We start from the raw sequence: 19,768 nt of genomic DNA on the forward strand, positions 1-19,768 counted from the left end.
GGGGCAGCCACAGCTGCTCTGGGCACCCTGTGCCAGGGCCTGCCCACCCTCACAGGGAACAATTCCCAATTCCCAATATCCCATCCATCCCTGCCCTCTGGCAGTGGGAGCCATTCCCTGTGTCCTGTCCCTCCATGCTGTTACAAGTACACCTGCCCTATCTGCTCCCTGCGGGCACTGGAAGCGGTCCCAGCTGAGTCCCCTGCGCTGTCCTTTCCCCAGACCCTCCCGGTTTCCCTCACGGAGCCGCCTCGGCCCCGGCACCACCTCAGCGGCCTTGCCTGGCGCGTCACCACTGCGCGCGCCGGCACGTCACCGCCGCGCGCCGCCGCGAAGGACACGGCGCCCGAGCGGGGCCGAACGGGACCGGAGTGACCTGAGCGGGGCCGAACCGAACCGAACCGAAGCGGAGCGGAGCGAGCGGCCCAGGCGGGCAGAGGCGCCATGAGCAGCCCCACGCAGGATGAGAGGCTGCGGGTGCAGCAGCTCCGCGCCCTGCGGCGCCGCTGGCTGCGGGACCAGGAGCTGAGCCCGCGGGAGCCCGTCCTGCCGCCGCAGCGGCTCGGGCCCGTGGCCGCCTTCTGGGAGCGCTTCCTGCGGCCCGGCGAGCCCTGGCGGCACCAGGTGAGCGGCGGGACGCGGGCACCGCGCGGCCTCGCCCGGCCCGCTGGCCCCGCCTGACCGCCCCTGTGCCCGCAGGTGCACAACTTCTACCAGGGCGGCCGCTTCGTGTTTCTGCGGGTGCTGCTCCCCGCCTGGGCCATCACCTACTTCGTGAAGTACCATCTCCTGGTGCGTGCGGGCCCGCCGGGGCAGGGAATGGCCGGGAAGGGCCGCGGGGATGGAGCGGGACTGGTCCCACAGCGGGTGGGGGACGGTGCTGCTCACACTCGGCTGCTGATGAAGGTTATTCCCCGTGGCCTGTTCATCCCAAAGAATCACTCTTGTGACACCCTAGCTGCAGAGCTGCCCCCAGATCTGGGCCAACAGCAGCAGGACCTGGAGCTGCTGGAGAGAGTCCAGAGGAGCCCACGGAGATGCCCAAGAGCTGGAGCCCCTCTGCTCTGGAGCCAGGCTGGCAGAGCTGGGGGTGCTCACCTGGAGAGGAGAAGCTCCAGGGACACCTCAGAGCCCCTGCCAGGGCCTGAAGGGGCTCCAGGAGAGCTGCAGAGGGACTGGGGACAAGGGATGGAGGGACAGGACACAGGGAATGGCTCCCACTGCCAGAGGGCAGGGATGGATGGGATATTGGGAATTGGGAATTGTTCCCTGTGAGGGTGGGCAGGCCCTGGCACAGGGTGCCCAGAGCAGCTGGGGCTGCCCCTGCATCCCTGGCAGTGCCCAAGACCAGGGTGGATGGGGCTTGGAGTAACTTGGGATAGTGGAAGGGTTAAGGCCCCTTCCGACCAAAGTCATTCCATGATTTATGGCAGTGCCCAGCTTCTCCTGTGATCTGAGCAGAAAAGCTGTGACTGAATTGTTCCTGTCCTGCAGGAACAGCCCTGAGAATAACCAGGGCAGCAATTGGTGTGGGGAGGGAAAGGGCCAGCCCTGGCCTCCCTGGCAGGTGTGACTGCTGCAGCCTCAGGTGTTTCTCTCAGCAATGGAAGGTTTAACAGGACTTGTGCTTAGCACAGTTTGTATCCTGGAAGGGTCGTGGTGCCCATTTTGAACACCCTTTGTGCTTTCTCCAAGTAACACTGTTCTCTCTGCCCTTCCCTGTGTTCTCCCCCTGTTCCAGAAATCGCCGCACGGGGTGGTTGTGGCCAACCCACGGATATTCCCAGTAAGTCTCTCATGGCCTGTCTTATCTTCTGTCACACACACAGGAAGGGTTTCCAGGGAGCATCTGGGAAATGTCCAGTGACAGCTTTCCCAAGGGATGTGCTGGGTCCTGTGGGCAGCATAGCAACAGTGGGTTTGGCACTTTAATCTTGTCTCAGTGCCTGTTTCAGTGTTACCTCTCTGTAGCACCTGGCTGATGCTGCCCCTCCTGGGTGGGAAATACAAACATTCCCTTTGGGAATGGGTGTCCAAAGCCCCAGTGATTGTTTACACATGGAATCACACAGGAGTGGCTCTGCTTCTCCTTGTTAAGCCCTGAGAATGTTGGTTCTGGCTTGGTCCCACTTGTCCCTGAAGGTGCCCCACACTCGGGTGTCCCCAAAGAGTTGTGTCACCTCAGCTTGGGACAAGTTTTATGAAGCAGAGAGTGTCACAATGTTTGGTATTTTCTTTTCCAGGCTGCTCTGAGCTGTTACTGATGGGTGTAATAAGTCAGAGGGCAAATATTCCTACAGAAAATCAGCTCTGCCCTTTCTGACTGCTGCCCATTTTTGGCATAACACCTCCTAATCAGCTCTGTCTAAAATAAAATTATAAATTATTACATCCCAAACAGCCACAAAGCAACATGCTGAAGGTCAAGCTGTTGGCCTCTGTCTTCAGCCTCATTTTTCAGTTGAGTTAGGGCAGCTCAGCAGGCCAGGACTGTGCCTGGAGCTGGAACAAGTGACACTGGGGCAGCAGGTTGATTTTTGAGGGATTCCATGGCTCTCCATGGGCTCTGGGCCATGGTGTTGGACTCACTGATCACTGCTGGAGGGGATTATGCAGTGCTAGAAGTAATTTTTAAAACAAAGCAACTCAAAATGTGTGGCTGCTGTTCTGTAGTGAAAACAAGGGGTAAAGCAAGCACAGGCTCCAGGAAATTTTGCTGTGATGTTATTCCAGCTTTCTGGGGACGTTGGAGGAATTAGAGTGTTCTGGGTGTGTTGTGAGATCCTTGCCTGAAGTGGGGACAGTTGCAGGTTCCCTGAAGGACTGGGCTGTGTGGGGGGAGCCTGGGTGCCACAGGGAATGCTCACCATGCTCTCTTCCCACAGGGGGACAGGATTTTAGAGACTGGAGAGATCATGCCACCCCTGAAAGATGAGCACCACAGGCACCACTGATGGCCAGGAGCTGATTTCCTCTGTGGGGGAACATGGCCAGAGCTGCACCTGCTGTGTCTGTTCCATAAAAGAGTGTTCACTGGGCATTGTCTCAGCTCCTCTGTCATTTACTGTCCCATTAATCCATGTCATTCCAGGTGTTCCTCCTGTGGGAGTTCATTATTGCTGGATCCTGGGGATCTCCAAGGCCCTTGCTCAGCTCTCAGTGAGACCTGGCAGAAGGACAGTGTGGGCTTGGGGTGACCAGAGAGACACTCCAGATCTCAGGGATTTTGGAGCAGAGCTGAGCCCCTCACACACTTGGTTCTCTCTCCCACTCTACCAACCCCTTCTGACAGACTTCCAGACATTCCACCTTTGTCATCCCACCTCTCTGCCTAGGGGGGGTGGCAGAAGAGGCCCTGCTGCCAAAACCCTTTTTACCACTCTTCCCTCTGCCTTCAGCCCTTTCTGAGGAAGAGTCTTCCAGCCCCCACATCCCAGGGGCACTTTGCACTGGGAAGACTGGTCTCTGAAAGAGCAGTGATCCCTCTGGGTCCCTCCCAACCTGACATATTCTATGATTTGAAGGCTTTAGTAGGTACTTTGGGGATAGGAATGGTTAAACCACAATCCAAAGGGTAACCTGGGTGCCTGTGACACAATTCCCTCATGGAGCCATGAGAGAGCAGCCCAGCCTGTGTGTGTGAGGAGCAGGGGACAGGTCAGAGCCCCTGTACTGTGTTTGGGGACAGCCAGACTCCTCATAATGGAGTAGGGACTGGAACCATCAGGGCTGTGGCAAACACAGGGAAAACCCCAGCACTCAAAGGAGATGAGGGAGGCCATGGACCCCAGGCCCTTGCCAAAGCCACATCCCTTTCTTTCCTTGGCCACACAGTGGCTCAGGGTGAGACAGCACTGAGGAATGAACTGGGGGGCAGCAGGATCCTCTGGGTCATCCCTGGGGAAGGTTGAGAGAGCAGGGGCTGTAGGGGAGCACTGGGGAAGTAGAGAGTCAGGGGGAGCCTGGGAGTTGAGGGGTGCTGGGGTTGGTAGAGGGGCTGCAGGGGGATGAGACTTGTCCTTCCCAAGGCCCTGGGGGTCCCTGTCACCACCCCTGCCCCAAGGTGTGCCCAAGGGCCACAGTGAGCCCACCCCCCTGGCCAGTGATCGGGGTGGCCTTCCCTCCCTGGGCTCCTCTGACACCCCCACCCCACTGAGGACAGCTGGGGTACCCCAAATCCCTGGCTCCCCAGGCACTTGTGCAGTGCTTGTGAGGAACTGGGGACTGTGACATCTCCTGGGGACTCCACACACCCAGGGGGATGGATGCCTGATACTCCCAGAGCTCCCAGATTCCCCCAAGAATGCCCTGATACTCCCAGGACTCTCCAGTTCCCCTAAGGAGATGCTGACAACTCTCCTCCTCTAGTGAGAATTCCCCCAGGACTGCAGGGAATTCCTTGTACCCCCAGAGTGCTATGAGCACTCCCACAGCTCCAGCAATCCTAGAGACACACCAATTCCCCATGTCCCTGTGATATGGGGCCCAGGGGGCCATTTTAGGCACAGACTCAGTCCCAGGGACAGGTGTGGGGCCCTGGGGTCACCTGGGGGCTTTGGAACAGATAATCCTCCCTGAACAGAGGGGATGGATACCTTTCCCTCAAGCAGGGAGAGGTTTAAGTGTCATTACCACATAAAAAAAGACAACAGAGCACCTTGAACATGTCCTGGCACAGCTGCAGCAGGAGCATTCACCTCCATCCCCTGAGCTGTCCCACTGCAGGTGGCAGCACGTGGTGCTGGGCAAGCAGGAGGAGCCACGAGCCTGGTGTGAGCCCAGGCACTGCTGGCAGCTGCTGGACCATGTGCCCCCACAAACACAGGGTGCATCTCCCCTGGGCCATCCCTGCACCTCTCAAAGTCACTGAGTCCAATTTCCCTCACACCACAAATGTGGGAGATGCATTCTCTTGACAATGAAAGCGAAATCTGGGTTTGTACCACATTGTTCCCTCAGGTGCCCTCAGTGTTGCACACACAGATATTACACACAGCTCGACATCTACATAACTTTGAGATCCCTGCCACTAAAAACATATCACTGACCAGTGATAGATGCACACATAGACAATCACAGAGTCATGGAGTGGTTTGGGTTGAAGGAACTTTAAATATCATCTTGACTCACCCCCTGCCATGGGCAGGGACACCTCCCATTGTCCCAGGTTGCTCCAAGCCCTGCCCTGCCCAGCCTGGTCTTGGACATTTCCAGGGATCCAGGGGCAGCCACAGCTGCTCTGGGCACCCTGTGCCAGGGCCTGCCCACTCTTATACAATATATACATTATATATTTAGTCAAGGGTTGCATTTCCTTGTTAAGATAGAAGATTAGAACCAAATTTAAAAATTATTAGCAGAACTACAAATTGTCAACCAAACTTTTTCAGTTCTTGTTCCTTTCTCCTCTTTAGGTGTATAGAAAGGGTGAGATGTAAGAGTGTGCCCCCGTTGACTGAGTGACAAAACTATCCTTTGTCCCCTCAAAAAAGAAAGAAGCCCAGAAGTTTCTCTGCTTGATTAGCTGAAAAAAGCCACGTCATAGGCCCAGGGAACTTCACCTCAAACTTAAATATAGCTAATTAAACAGAAGCCAAAAGGTCCCACCTAAGCAATTAACTAAAAAAAAGAGGAAAACAAAGAAACGAATGGCTTTGTAAAGTGTTTTACCAGGAACAAGAACGTCTGACACCCAGCTCCGTTTTTCTGTTTGTTATTTTGCCTTTTATTAAACCTTTTTGTTTCAAACACTGCAACAAAAGCCATCCTACCAATTTTTATGCCTCCAAAGATAGCTGAGCTATCTAAGGTGTGTTAGAGCCCTCCAAAGCTTATTAAACCTAACTCAAAGAAGCTACTCTAACACTTCTTTGCACCTGCCTTGCACCTTCCATTGCAACAGCTCAAGGAGGAAATCTCCTCCAAAACAATGATGGATCTAAGGCTTTCTGTCCTGCCCTCTGACAGCCACCAGGACCTGCAGCTGGCAGGGCTGAGGGCAGGCACCAGGAAAAGCCACTTGCCAGTGTGAAGGGGAGGTCGCAGCAGAGGTGAGAACTGAGGGGAGGCTCAGTCAAGCTTGGTGTCCTGGGAAATCCCGTGGGAGATCCTGGCATGTGGAACATGCCAACCCTTCCTCTCTCTCACCTGAGGTGCCTCAGGCAGGAGCTGCTGGTTCCAGCAGTGCCAGAACACAACAGGGAATTCTCCCTGTGCATCCTCCAGTCCCTGCCAGCCCTGGGTGTGTACCCTGGCCTTGGCCAGCTGGGTCTGCCCATGCTCTGGGGTGTCCCATGGCACAGCAGCTCGGGATCGGGGCCAGGGGAGCTCTCAGGGACATCCAGAGCCGTGTCTGGGCTGACACACATCGATCCACTGTGCCCGTCCATGGTGTGGGGATGGTGCCTCAGGTTTTGGCTTTTTTTCAGAATCTATTTTTCAGATTCTGCACTGCTTTAGTGTGCACTTCTGAACTTTGTATTGGGGAATGGTAAGCTCTCTTCACAGAGTAGGGACACAAAACAATTCCTTGTCTAGCAGGGGATTAAGGACAAATGATCCAAATATCAGGCCCAAGAGCACAAACAATGGAGAAAAATAAGCAGGATGGGACTGCATAACTTAAAGCTGTCATTGGATAATGAACTCCAATATGTAAATAGTCTAGAACTTATAAAAGTGAGAGACCCCATGACCAGTTGTTCATTTTGTGACCATTTTGGTTCACCTTGGGTGCAGCTCTGGCTGGGCTCTTGTGCTGCCCAAGGTGGATCCATTGAGCCCTCCTAACAGATCCCTGCTTTATTCTGTAACTCTGCCCAGTCTCTGTTCCAGGCCAGCCTGCACAAGGCATCAGGGAGAGCTGGCTGACACTCTCCTCTGACAGATTTGGGAAGTGCTGGTGGTGGGGGAGAACCTTTGCAGCCAGAGGAAAGCAAGGTTTGTATGGTCAGGAAAAGCTCAGGATGGTCCAGGCAGCTCCAGGAAAAGCCCTGGAATGGTTTTAGGAGGCATGGTAGGTGGAAGAGAAGCTGGGTAACAACACTTGGAAATTATTGTTTCTGTTTCTATTATTGCTCAGGGCAGAGCAGGAGGTGACATTCCTCTCACCTTTCATTCCCAGGAATGCAGCTCACTGCAATATTGATGCCTCTGCTGCACCAACTGAATGTTAGATCCACTTTATCATCCAAGACAGGAACAGGAATTATCCTGGAATAACTGGAAACCTCTGTCTTTCTGCAGTGCTCACAGATGTGATGGGCACTGCCAGTTATGGGCCTCAGTTTATCCAGCTAAAATTAGGGAATGGGGATCCCAGTTCATTGAATTTCTGACAGGCTGGGAGAGTTGGGGGTGCTCACCTGGAGAGGAGAAGCTCCAGGGACACCTCAGAGCCCCTGCCAGGGCCTGAAGGGGCTCCAGGAGAGCTGCAGAGGGACTGGGGACAAGGGATGGAGGGACAGGACACAGGGAATGGCTCCCACTGCCAGAGGGCAGGGATGGATGGGATATTGGGAATTGGGAATTGTTCCCTGTGAGGGTGGGCAGGCCCTGGCACAGGGTGCCCAGAGCAGCTGTGGCTGCCCCTGGATCCCTGGCAGTGCCCAGGGCCAGGCTGGGCAGGGCTGGGAGCAGCCTGGGACAGTGGGAGGTGTCCCTGCCATGGCAGGGGTGGGAATGGGATGAGCTTTACAGTCCCTTCCAACCCAAACCTTCCCACGATTGTAATTCCTAACTGAACACACTGAAAACATTCACTTTTTGAAACCCCTTTCTAACTGGGCCAAGTTTGCTTCACACATTTATTCTTCAAATAAAGATGGCCAGGCTGGTGACATAATTCCAGCCAGGAAGTCCCTGTCATGCCAGGGCTGGGCTCTGTGCTGTGAGGATGTTGAAGCCCACAGGAGCTGCAGGGGCTCGTTGGACTTGATGATCCTGGTGGGTCCCTTCCAGCTTGGGATATTCCATAAACCTGTGATATTTGGAATACCTGCTCTGTGCTTTCCTCAGGCACTGTTAGAGCACCAAGCCCTCAATTTCCCCAGACCAGGAATCCCATCTGTGAGTGAGGGCAGCATGGGGCTGCTTCTCCCCTGGCCCACGCCAAAGAACACCAGCAGAACTGTCTGCAGCCTCTAGAAAAGATGTCTGCAAATAAATGTGTTGATATGACTGGCAGTCACATTTTACAGAGGGATGAAGGGAAGCCCAAGCTCTTCATCAGCTTTTGGTCCCTGCATTGTGCTACAGAAGGTTTCATGAACATTTGCCATTTCAGCACCCCACAGAGAAAGCCTGAGGTGCCTTTTGGGGAGGGTCCAACAGCCTGAAGAGAATATTCTCCTCACTCTTTAGCAACTGTCATGTTTCACTTAGCAGGCAGTGATCGCCTTCCAAGACTGGTGGCTGAAATGATGCTGCTTTTGCTGGAACAACGACCACCGACTTCCATCAGGGTGTGCCGGACCAGCTGGGCTGGGTCCCATCTGGGGCCCTCTCTCTGTTTTCCCTCACGGCTCCGGGAGGGAGCAGCCCAGCACGGAGAGTCGGACTGCTCCCATCTCTCATCTCTCATCTCTGTGGGGTGGGAGGGTGTGAAGGCGCTTCTTAGCCCGGCGAGTCTGGCCTTGGTTTGGCTCGGGACGTGGGTCGGAACTGCGAGGCCGGGTGGGTGCAGACCCCGGCCCGGCCCCGCTCCCCGTCCCACGCCGAACCGCGGCTGCACATCGCCCGCAGCGCCGAGCACATCGCTGCGGCCCCACCTTCGCTTCATGTGCCGCCAGGTCATTAAAGCTGTAATTATGAGCGGTGTCTGCCCAGGTTGGCTCAGCCGCGGGCTCTGCTCCGCAGAGGGAACGCCCGGATCCTCCATCCCCTCACGGCGGCGCCTTCAGGGGAGCGCCGGGGACGCTCAGGGGCGCACGGAGCCTCCGTGTGAGGGCTCAGGGCCACGCACCCGCCTTTCCCAAACCGCGGCCTCGGACGAACGGAGCCACGGGATCCCCGGAGCACGCCAAGACCCTCCGGGACCCTGCGGGACCCTCACCCCTCCGGGTCCCACCGCCCCCGAGGCCAGCGCCGCCTGCGCTGCGACCCCCGGCCGGGGGTGGGCGCTCTCTCACGGGCCGCAAGGCACGCTGGGAGTCGTAGTCCTCGCCCACCGCACAGTGCCGGCCGCCCCTCAACGGCCGCTGCGGCCCGCGCCCTCCGCGCGCCCGGAGCTCGCCGCTCCCTCGGGTCCGAACCACTGCCGCTGCCCGGGACTCCGCCGGGCCTGCCCCGGCCCCGAAACGCCGCTCCCGGTGCCCCGCTCGGCGGCCGCTTTCCGCTTCCTGCGCGCGGCGCCCCTCGGGGCTCGTAGTCCCGCCGCGCTATTCACGACGGTCCCTGCGCTGTCTCCGCGCCGCACGCCCGCGGCCGGGACGGGGCGCTGCGCCACGGCGGCGGCGTAGGGCGGGCGCGGGGCTCGGGCGGGCGGGAGGAAGGGCCGGCGGGGCGGCCGGAGCGGGCGCGAGCTGCTCCGCTCGGGGGAACGCGCGGGGCCGGGGGGACGGAGCGGCAGCGCGGCGCCTCCACCCCCAGGTGAGCGGCGACGGGGGCGCGGGGGAAGGGAGCGGGGACGGGCCGGCCGCCCGGGGCCTCCCGCTGCAGCCCCGCGGGCCGCGGCTCTCGTCCGCGCCGGGGGTTGCCCGGGGCTCTCCCGGCCGGAGGCGTCGGCTGGGCCCCGCCGCCCCCGGGCCGCCCCGCACCACCTGTTGCCGGTGGGCCCGCGCGGGGGCCGGAGGCCGGGGCGGCCCGGGGGGGCGGGCGGTGCCGGGGTCCCGGCTCGGGGCTGTGCGGCGGCCGGGGCGCCTTGCCCGGGGCTGCGGGGAGACCCGGGGGCTGCGGGGGCCCCGCTCGCCCCCGGCCCGGCCGCACGGCCGGAGGGGTTTTAACGGGCTTGAGGGTCGTGCAGCAGCCGGGGGGGACGGGGCGGCTCCGTGACTGGCCGCCTCAGGCTGCAGTGCCTGCCCTGCCCGCGCCCCGCAGCTCCCGGTCCTGCCGCGGGCAGGGCACGCCTGGGGCACCGCCGAGCGCCGGCCCCGGGCTGGAGCACGGCGGAGCCCCCAGCGCCCCGGGCTGCCTGTCCTGCAGTTCTTCACTCTCACCTCCAGCTCAGACACCCGCGCTGGGGCTGAGCAGGGCTTTATGCAGTGTTTCTCGTGCCTCTGCGAGTTTGCCCTTTAGAATCAGTTGTCTGGCTGTTACCCTTGGGTCTTGAACATCCTAAGGCTGTTGGGTCCCAGTGTCTCATCAAGACCCCTGGATTTTGCTGCATGTCAGCTCAGCTGCAGCTGAAGCATCTCAGCCTCCAGGTCCTGGATGCAGGAGTCTTAGAGGATGGAAAAGCTCTGTGCTTGCCAGCCTCTCCATTTACCGAGCTCTCTCCTCTCCCTGCTCCTGGGGTGCATCCCCCCAAGCACCAGGAAACCACTGTTCAGGGTGATCATCCGTGGGCCTGTTAGAGGAGATGGGATAATGTGAACGTTGTGTTTGAAATGTCAGACTGTTTCCTCCAAGCTGGGGATCTCAGTGGAGCTTGGCTCTCCATAGGCCCGCAGGCCCGGGATGCGGCTGGGTGGGTTCCCATGGTCGGGCAGAAGGTTTTGTGGGAATTGCTCCGTGCACGTGGCCTGGGGCACTGGTGCAGGACACTGCTGCACTGCTGTGGGTGGGTCAAGAGCTGATGGAGACTGGGAGATGTGTTTGGAGGGAGCTGAGGTGAGGGGTGCTATCCCAGACTGTGGCTCTGAATGCAGAGATCTTGCCATGCTTTGCACGTTGTCACCTGGGACTTGTGCTTCAGGGCTGTGCTCTTCCCTAAACTGGAGCACACCTGCAGTGACAGACTGGCTGCCTGTGACTCCGAGAGTCTGCTGGTGGCTTTTGTCTGGCCATTTTTTGAGATCCTGCTGAGCAGTCTGGCTCGTGCCCCTGAGTGCACCAGAGCAGGGCTGAGCTGTCTGAGCATAACCTGTGCAAGGCATGATTCAAATTACCCTGATTTTGTGTGTGTGGGGATATTAACTCATTTTGAGTTGCATCAGCTTCTGTTTGCATCCAAGGCTTTAGGAGTTGGAGGCAGAAGGCAAGACCCAGCATTGCTCCCTTCCTGGGAGGGGTGGAATGGCTGGAGAGCCCTTTGAAGGCCTGATGTGAGTGGCTGGCTTTGCTAAGCCCGGTTGCTTTGGCAGGAGGGAGAGCAGCCTCCTCCAGCCTGATGACTTGGTGCATAAGGGAACTGGAGGCGTGGGCCAGGCACGGTGTCTCCTGAATCTGAATAAATCTTGGAAAACAACCCAGAAGTGCTAAAGTTGCACGTAAAAAAGGTCAGGCGGCGTGCCCAGACTTGGAGCTGTCTCGTGGTGGCGGAAGGGCTGGGTGACCCCACAGAGGAGCCTGGATGTCCTCAGCAGATGCACTGATTGCCCCTCACTCTCCTGCTTGCTCCCCCCTTATCTTTGCTCTGGCACCCTTTATCTGTGCTTGGAATTCTGCTGCCTTTGCAGAGGGAAGTGGCCACGGCCCTGGTGTTCCCTCAGCCAGCTGAGAGCAGTTGGCTTTGACTCATGGAAAACATGCTGCTCTCTTCTGTCCTGGAGGTTTTGTGGGGGCTTTCCAGGTTTGTGCTGGTTGCACGTGAGATCTGTGAGATCTAGAGTCTCTCTCTAGATCTCTGTGTCGTTTGCCCATGGTTGTGTTAATCCCCGCTGCTGGAAACATTGTCTGCTCCTAGGTGGAGAAATGCTGTTTTCCTCCCATCTTCCCACTTCATCTGAATCCAGGCTTGTTTCTTTCTGGCTTTGTTCTGACCCTTCCTGTGAACAGAGGGGTCTGGGAAGGACCTGACCCTGTGGCATTTCTCCAAGTGAGGATTTTTGTGAAGCAGAGGGAAGCTGGAGCGAGGGACTGTGGCTGCCTGCGGTCAGAGGAGGCAGATTTGGACAGTGTGTGTCAGCCCAGTATCCTGCCACCACGGCTCTCTCCCAGTGCCCGGAGCTGAGGAGAACTTTGTGAGCCCCTGTTTTGCTGGAACTTGGGGCTCTGATCAAGGTCACACTCAGTGCAGCCTTGGGTGGGAAAGCTGCTTATGCGGGTGGGACAGGTGAGTCAGTGGCTTCCTCCTCATTTTCTGTCATAATCCCACTCTGGAGCGAAGCGAGCTGCCTCCCTGCTCCTCTGCATCTGCCTGTGCTCACCTCAGCCTTGCTGCCTGCTGTTGGAGCCTTCCTGAGAGGCTCCCTGCTCTCCAGGCCACAGTCACCAGGCTGGGCAGGGAGGAGCAGGCTGCTCCCAATTTCTGTCACATTTGCTGTTTGGAGTGTTGACACTTGCCTTGCGTTTAGCAGTGGCAGCTGAGGAAGCCAAGAGAGGCTGAAGAGCTGCTGCCTGCTCATGAGAAACATTTAACTCTTGCCCTCACAGCTCCCTTCCCCGTGTGCTGGCAGCTCTCAGGTTGGCTGAGAGGAAATGCTGGTGGTGTTCCCAAAATTATTTGGTGTTCAGTTGCTCAAAGGATGAGGAGGGTTTTTGTGTGCCATTTCCTCTTGCTCTGGAAGAAAAGAACGCTGGTGCCCTGGTGCCTAGGGAGAAGGGGGAGCCCTGGCAAGGAAATAGGATCCAGAGAAATGTGTCACCAGCAGAAAGAGCAATTGTTTTCCTGCATTTCCATGGCAGAGCCTTGTCCTGTTGAGGCAGCCCATGTTTGACAGCCAAGATAATACATTTATATTGATGTAATTAGCGGGATGTGGAGTTTGCTGAATGGCTCGGGGGCAGCCTGCTTTTCAGACTAACTCCAGCAAATAGATCAGGGAGGATTGGAAAGCTGCCGTGGGTTGCTGGAATTGGCCCGTTGGGTTTCTGGAGGTTGAATACATAACTGCTGATATTTCCTATTGTGCTGTACCCTGCCTATTTGAAAAGAAAATAACTCAAGGGAACATGGGGCTATTTTTGCCAGCTTGAGATGATCAAGTTTGATTTCTAAAAACTGAAGCCGAGTCTTTAGGCTTGCACATTAAAACCAGTGTTGGAACCATATCTCTGTTCCTCCACAAATGCGTGCCTCCACACTTTGCCAATGGTGTGAACTCTAATGAGTGTTCATAAAAAAAGAAAGAGCTTTTCTGTTCCTGCAGTGCAGCCCCTTTTGTAGGAAATGCTGTGGGCCTGAGCAGGCTCAGCACCAGGGATGGTGGCAGTGTCACTGTGTCAGGGGACTGAGCTGGTGTCCTGCCCCAGCCCTGGCGTGAGCAGCCCTGATAACCTCAGGGTTATCAGTGCATTCTCAGTTTGGTGAAATAGAGACCAAGACCTTACAAAAAGCTGTTGTCCTCCTCCAGTGATGCTGCCCAGCTCCATTTCTAATGTGATGCTTCCAGTGGCACCAAAGTTTCCCCTTCAGCATCTTGTTCCCAGTCCCAGCCCAGGTGATTTCAGTTTACTGAGGATATCACAGGCAGCTTCCCAACTTGTGTCCTTCTGCTCCTGTAACAAAAAGAGAAAGTTACTCATGGACAGCTTTGCTGGCAGCAAATCCCCTGTGTTTGTGCTGGTCTGTGGAAGTGGGAGCACAGCACCAGGGTCTTTGTGTGCTGAGCTCTGTGCTCAATCCACAGAGGCTGCAGCACTGATGTGATCAAGGTCTTGCTCTCCAGCTTGCCCCTTGTCAGTCTGCTTCCTGCAGACTCTGGCCAGCAGGCAGAGCTCGGGAAGTCCTTGGAATTCCAGCCCTGGCCAGCAGGTCTGTGCTGAGCTGCTGGGGGCTGAGTGCTTTCCCTTCCTATCCCCTGGAATGTGCAAGGATACTGATGTGATGTGGCACTTGGGGGGTGCTCTGGCTGCTGGTGTTGGTCTCCCTGCCTCGTTAGCTCTCCTGATTCTCCTGCCTTTCAGTGCAGGAGCAACTCAGTGAGTGCCTTGGAGGGGCTGTGGGCCTGGAATTCCCTGTGCAGCTGCACAGACCCTTGGGCTAAAAGGATCAGGGTGGTCCCTTTGAGCCTGAAGGGTTCCTGAATCAGTCCCTTATTTACTCATTACTGCTCCTGAGTGGTGTTCCTGGCCCATTCTGTACACCCTCCCTCAGCAGCACCTGTCCAGGTGTTCAGCACAGGGCACCTTCTCCCCACTGCCTGGAATTGTCAGTGCTGGGGAGTGCTGGAAGAGAAAAGCTCTTTGTGAATTCATCACCTACCCCAGGGGTATCACACTGCATCTGATGGTGTGGCTGTGGGGATGGTGAGCAAGGTGAGGGGGCAGAATGGGGTCCCTTGCTCTGCCATGCTGCTAAAGAGGCTCACTGATCACATGGTGCCAGCTGAATCCTTATTTCTGTCCTCCCTCCCCAGCCTAAAATAGAGGAAGTGAGAGTGTGCTGGAGAGCCAGACACTTATGGACAAGGGTTCTTGTTGCCTCCATCTGCTAAAAGCCTGTCCCAAAGGAGACAGCACTTTCCCAAAGCAGCAATTTCATGGAAACAGGTTGTTTTGAGAGCACAGAGGATGAAGGAGGAAGGGGAAATATCTCAGAGGAGGGAGGTTTGCCGAGGCAACTATCAAACGTCATGGCTTCTGGGGGTGGGATGGGCATGTTTGCCATAATCAGAGGAATTTGTACTTGAGAATCTCCAGGAGATGTAGCTGGTAATGATGTCCTGGCTATGCAGAGTAATTAACATCTGTTTCTGTATTTGAACATTCAGGCAGCGTGCCCCGCCAGACATCGCTGCGTTCCCGTCCGGCCCCGCGGGAGATCCTGCCCTGTTGCTAATTGTGGAGAGCTGTCCAGAGTCCTCCTGCATGTGATCCTGCTGTGCCCCATCCTGCTGTGCTCCTGAGGTGTGCCATCCCTGCTCTGATGACAGCTCCCACCAGGATGCTGAGCAGCAGCCACCAGCAGGGAGGGAGGCCAGTGGTGGGCACGGAACTGTAAAGTCACAGCCAAGAGTTCCGAGAGCACGAGTGGAGAGTCTGAGCTGACCCAAAAGCTGTCTCCAGGGGGGACCAAGCTCCAGCTGGATGTCCTGGGAAGCCCTGCAAGCTGGAGTTCAAGGGGATGCTGATTGAGGGACCAACAATGTGAGGTTGGTTGTCTCTGCTGGTGCCATGCTGATGGGTCTGGAGTCTCAGCAGTCATCTATTCTTACATGCCTTTTTTCACTCTCTGTCCAGCAGCTTGGGGACAGCAGCTGCTCCTGCCAGGCTTGGTGTGCTCCCAGTGCTCGGTGCAGGGACCTTCTAGCATGCTCCTCCAGCCAGGCCTCTCAGTGGGTGCCAGCAGCAGGACACCAGGCTGACCCTCCAGTGACCAGCACTGCCCCTGCCAAGCAGGAATCGTGTTGGGTGAGAGGCTTTTCTGACTCAGCTGGCACTGGGCTGGGCTGGGAGGGGCTGCAAGGAAGTAAGGAGACCTTCTCTTGGTTTGTGAGCACAGTTACCCTGCTTCGTGTCTCTCATGCCTCTGGTTCTTGTCTTTCTTCCTTGTTTGAATTCCTCCTCTGAGTGTTTCTGTGCTGGCTGTGTGAAGGCTACGTGCTTAAATGGTGGGAATATCAATGTCCTCTGGTTTCCTCATGTGAAGAAGGAACTGTGAAAGTGGAAGAGAAGTTGTGGGGGTCTTCCAGCACCTCGCAATCTTAATCTCACGTGGCTGTCCCAGGGTGTGTTTGAGGCAGTGCAAGGACAGGGCAATAAATGAAGAAACTCTGCATGGGTTTGCCTGCAGTAACCACAGAGCTGTGGCAGTTCCCAGCCCACTGGGACAGAGAGGTGACTCTTGTGCCTTGTGTGGCTGGGAATTCAGAGCCTGGAGGCAGGACAAGGTGCTGGGAAGCCAGTCTGAGCTTGGACCATCAGGATGCATTTGCAGTGTGTGATGGTGTTTCCTTGGATTCAGATGATCCAGGTTGATGTGGCCTCATCCAGGTTGGGGCTTTGGATGAGTAAGATGGACACTGGTGCTTGCTGTGTGGTCTGGCCTGGCTGGTTGTTATGGACTAGCTGGAATCTTTTTGTGTTGTTGATGCCCAGCCACAGCAGAAGGTTTGCAGGAACCTCTCGTGGCTTTGGTCAGTGAAGCTGGGCCATGAGCACTCTGGTGTTTGGCTGGTGACTGTCAGCAGGCAGGTGTTGGTCACATCTCCACCACGGCTCCTTCTCATGGCTGAGAGGGATGAGGTGGTGTTCCTGCTCTTGGATCTGTTTTGATGCAGCCTTGGAATGTCTTCCAGAAGCTCCTGACCTTGCCATGTCTCAGCAAGCAGAGCCTGCTGGAGGGAGCCTGGGGGTCTGCAGCACCACACAAGGCTCAGGCCTGTGGATATGCCTTGCAAGGCATGTGGGAGTGGCTCCAGTAACATGAGCTCCTCTCCATCTGCCCTTTTGGTTCAGGATGCAGCCAGCAGCCCTTGGTTAAAGCCCTTGGTTAAAGCTCAGCTCCCTCCTCATGCTGGAGGTACCTCACATGGCTGCCTGGCTTTGCTCCACCATTACTCAAACCATCTGCATTGTGTTTCAGCCCTCTCAGAGTACAGACAGCCTTTTCCTCATGTGACCATTGTGTTTGTTCAAATGTCTGTTCCCAGAAAATACTGCTTAAAGTGTGTGTAATTGAACACATCCTACAATTCCAGCTGCACTGGTGTAGCTGAAGAGGAGCCACTTTGATGGAGACAGTGAGCCAGTAAAGCTACTCTGGTGAGGAGAGGGGAGGTTGTGGTGGTCTCAGGCACTGTTTTGTTTGTATCACTTCCTTGTGGCAGGTGTTATTCCACACCTGTAATTTCAATACAGGATAATCTCCTAACACAAGCAATGGCATGGCTGCCACATGAGTGTGCAGAAGGATTGATGTGTTTTTCAGGTGTCATCTGGAGGTGAAGAGGTGGTGAGCAGTAATGTGATGCTCTGTTATTAAATGATTGTGCTGAGCTGTGCTTCCCTGTTGCTCAGAGAAGCTGTGGCTGCTCCACTCCTGGAAGTGTTCAAGGCCAGGTTGGATGGAACTTTTGAGGCAGCTTGGGATAGTGAAAGGTGGCAGGGGGTGGTAGGAGGTGGGATTTAAACTTCCCTCCAACCCAAACCATTGTGTGATTCTGATTCTAGATGAGGAACTTCCTCTCTGCCCCCTGAGTCTGTCTCACCTCCCTGTTCTCTCCCAGTTCCCTGTGCTCCTGGGGAAGGCAGGGGCCTCTTGTGCAGCTCTCAGCAATTATTGTGCTTTTATCTCTTGGTTGTTTGTGATGGAAATGCCAAATGGCACCATTGTCTGACAGGCTTCTTCCACCTCTGCGCTTGCCTGAGGCACAGCTAGAGATGTGTTGGCTTAAATCTAGGCCAGTTGGATGGAAATTGGGACGTGGTGCCTGATGAAAGCCAGGGAAGGCCAAATTGCATTAAAATGGCAGAAGGAGACAGCCAGGTGCTGCTGCCTGTGTGGCTTGGGCACTGCAGTGTGGACTGGAGCTATCTCTAGGAAGGGATGCAACTGTATGTGTCTTTGGCAAATGATATATTTACTGTCTGTGTAATCTATGTTAGAATTACAGCTGTGACTGGAGTGTCTGGGGACAGTGTGCTCAGGGGACATCTCCACCTCTCAGGCTTTGCTTTCCAAGTCTGTGCCCTGAGTTTTCACTGGCTGTGAGACTGTTTCTTGCTGCAATTCTCTTCCCCTCCCTTCTGCAGTGGCCAGCCCTTCATCTGCTTATCTGTCAACTTAGCATGAGCTGAAGATACAATCCCTGCTGTCCTTTTGGGAATGACCTTGTGTCTGTGCTATGTCTGGGCCTCTATGAGTTTGGGTTGCTGAGTGATGGGGGGAAGGAACTTCATGGGTCATCAAGTCCAGTTCCATGCTGCTGAAGATGGGCAGTCATCTCATGCAGGTCATGAACTTGTCCAGGAACTAATTATTGGAACTCATGCTGTGCTTTTTTCCCCAGTGCTTCTGGAGCAGCTGGTCCAGAGGTCTGCTCTTGGAAAGGTTAGAAACCCTCCTCAGCTTCCAGTGTCCACTTTTCCTGGGTTGGTTTGCTGTGCCTGTGTCATTGCAGAGTGTTAGCTTGCAGATGAGATGATGACTTGCACATTTTTTTCCTTCCCTGGTTCTCTGTTACCTTTATGTCCTGCAGCATTTGTGGCTCTGGTTGGAGATTTGTCCTGAGGAATGTGCTGAAGGCTGTTTTGTTTTCCCATTTGGGCAGCTTGGGTTGGCTGGGCCCATTTGTTTCCTTGTTGTGCTTTTGAGTGTTTCAAGTGCAGGTGGAGCTGTGAGCTGCACAGTTTGTGAATGTTAGCGAGCACAGAAGAGCACTTTATGTGCTGCTGTCATTTTTGTCTTTTCTTTTTTAATGTTTGTCCTTGCTGCTTGTGCCACCTTGCCCCTTCAGGAGGGAGAGATGTCAGAAACATTTGAATCAAGGTGAAGCTGATAAAGCAGTGTATTGAAGAACCAGTGCCTGGCTCTTACTTGTGGCTCTTATTCATGTTTATCTCTAGCTGTGAATGTGCAATAACAACAGTTCTGTTCAGCACAGGCTGGCACAGCCTCAGACAGGAAGATCTGCTGTTTACCAAGCAACACTCTGCTATAAGTGAGAAAGAGGGGAAAAAAGTGGTTTATTGCTGCTGGGTAGCTCAGAGTGTAGTTAAACCTTTCAGAAAAAAGAGGAAACTAAGAGCACATGTGTTACTCAAGATGCATTTTTCCTGGCAAGAGTCCCATGTGTGTGCTCTTCTTGCAAAGCATCCCTGCGTATGCTCCTTCCCATTCAATCCTCAGCATATTGGGAGCAGGCAGGCAAGAGCTTCCTGTTTTTATAATGCAACTGGTCTCAGCAGGCAGTCTGTCGAGGTGATTTTTCAGCCTGACATCTTTTGTAGCTGGGGCAGCCTGCGAGCTGAGTAGGATGGCAGAACTCTGCTGCAAGGATTATAAACACGGGGAGGAAAAGATCTGGAAATGAGATCTGCTGCTAAAGCTTGCCGGGATTGGATGCTGTGCCTGGTGTTGTTTTGTTCCTTCCCCTGTGAGTGTCCCTGTGGCTTTTCCTCGCTGCTGGTGCAGGGAGGGCCCTGCCAGCCCACCCACGCCGTGCTGAGCTCCGGAGTCCCCACAATTGGCCGCGAATTGCGGGACACACGCGGCTCGCTGCACTTCAATGGAGCAGTGTTAATTGACTTAATAGAGCCCTGGGCTTGGAGGGATTTCGTTGTGTGGGTTTTCTTAAACGTGTGTGCACTCAGACCCTTCTGCAGCAGCGCCCTTGTTGCCATTTTCACGCTGTTCAGAAACTGCTTCACAGTTGTCAGTGGAGATGAGGTTTGAAGTTAACCCTTATTTTGAAAAATCCTTCCTGCTACTCCTCTTTTTCTCCCTCCTGCTTGTGATTAAGATGCTGATTGCCCTTTCAGATCTGTGTAATCCCCTCTCTCAAAGTGACCGGGATAGATTTCCAGGAGCTCCCTGGATTATCTGTCACTGCTTTACAGTGTCCAGTGCAAGGGAGAAGAGGAAACTTTGTTCAGACTTGGATGATAGTTGCTGTGTGGCCAAGCTGGCTCTGCAATACATCTGCTTTTCCTTATCAGTCTTTCACTTCACACTTCAGACACCTCTTCCTCTGCCTGCATACTTACAAAGAGTCAATGCTGTGCATTAATGCAGCTTAGCCCAATTCAGCTGCTGTGTATGAGTTTCTTCTGGGCTAAAATTGGGCCA

At 55.4% G+C, this 19,768-nt stretch overlaps 2 protein-coding genes across 5 annotated transcripts in view; both read left to right on the forward strand.

The window, feature by feature from the left end:
- Positions 1 to 388: 388 nt before the first annotated feature.
- Positions 389 to 3,038, forward strand: NDUFB6 (NADH:ubiquinone oxidoreductase subunit B6). Its single transcript, XM_063171302.1, has 4 exons — positions 389 to 624; positions 700 to 792; positions 1,742 to 1,786; positions 2,886 to 3,038. Exons 1-4 carry the CDS (start codon positions 445 to 447, stop codon positions 2,952 to 2,954), a joined length of 387 nt encoding a protein of 128 aa, XP_063027372.1. The 5' UTR covers positions 389 to 444; the 3' UTR covers positions 2,955 to 3,038.
- A 6,463-nt stretch (positions 3,039 to 9,501) lies between these two features.
- The window catches only part of CAPN15 (calpain 15), a 59,302-nt gene continuing 49,035 nt past the window's right edge, over positions 9,502 to 19,768 (forward strand). For 2 of the 4 annotated variants that reach the window (XM_063171305.1, XM_063171307.1), the window contains exons 1-3: positions 9,502 to 9,588; positions 14,751 to 15,131; positions 15,223 to 15,390. The gene's annotated coding sequence lies outside the window, so the exon portion shown is untranslated. Of the gene's footprint in view, positions 9,589 to 14,750; positions 15,132 to 15,219; positions 15,391 to 17,990; positions 18,032 to 19,768 lie in introns of all 4 variants that reach the window. The other 2 variants (XM_063171306.1, XM_063171304.1) reach the window with 2 other exon arrangements.

This window comes from Melospiza melodia, chromosome 18, assembly GCF_035770615.1.
Source record: "Melospiza melodia melodia isolate bMelMel2 chromosome 18, bMelMel2.pri, whole genome shotgun sequence".
Lineage (NCBI taxonomy): Eukaryota > Metazoa > Chordata > Aves > Passeriformes > Passerellidae > Melospiza > Melospiza melodia.

Coding starts and splice junctions, on each gene's coding strand:
- NDUFB6 (XM_063171302.1), top strand. CDS start 445: ATGAGCAGCCCCACGCAGGATGAGAGGCTGCGGGTGCAGCAGCTCCGC. Junction 625..699: donor GCGAGCCCTGGCGGCACCAG/GTGAGCGGCGGG, acceptor CTGTGCCCGCAG/GTGCACAACTTCTACCAGGG. Junction 793..1,741: donor TCGTGAAGTACCATCTCCTG/GTGCGTGCGGGC, acceptor CCCCTGTTCCAG/AAATCGCCGCACGGGGTGGT.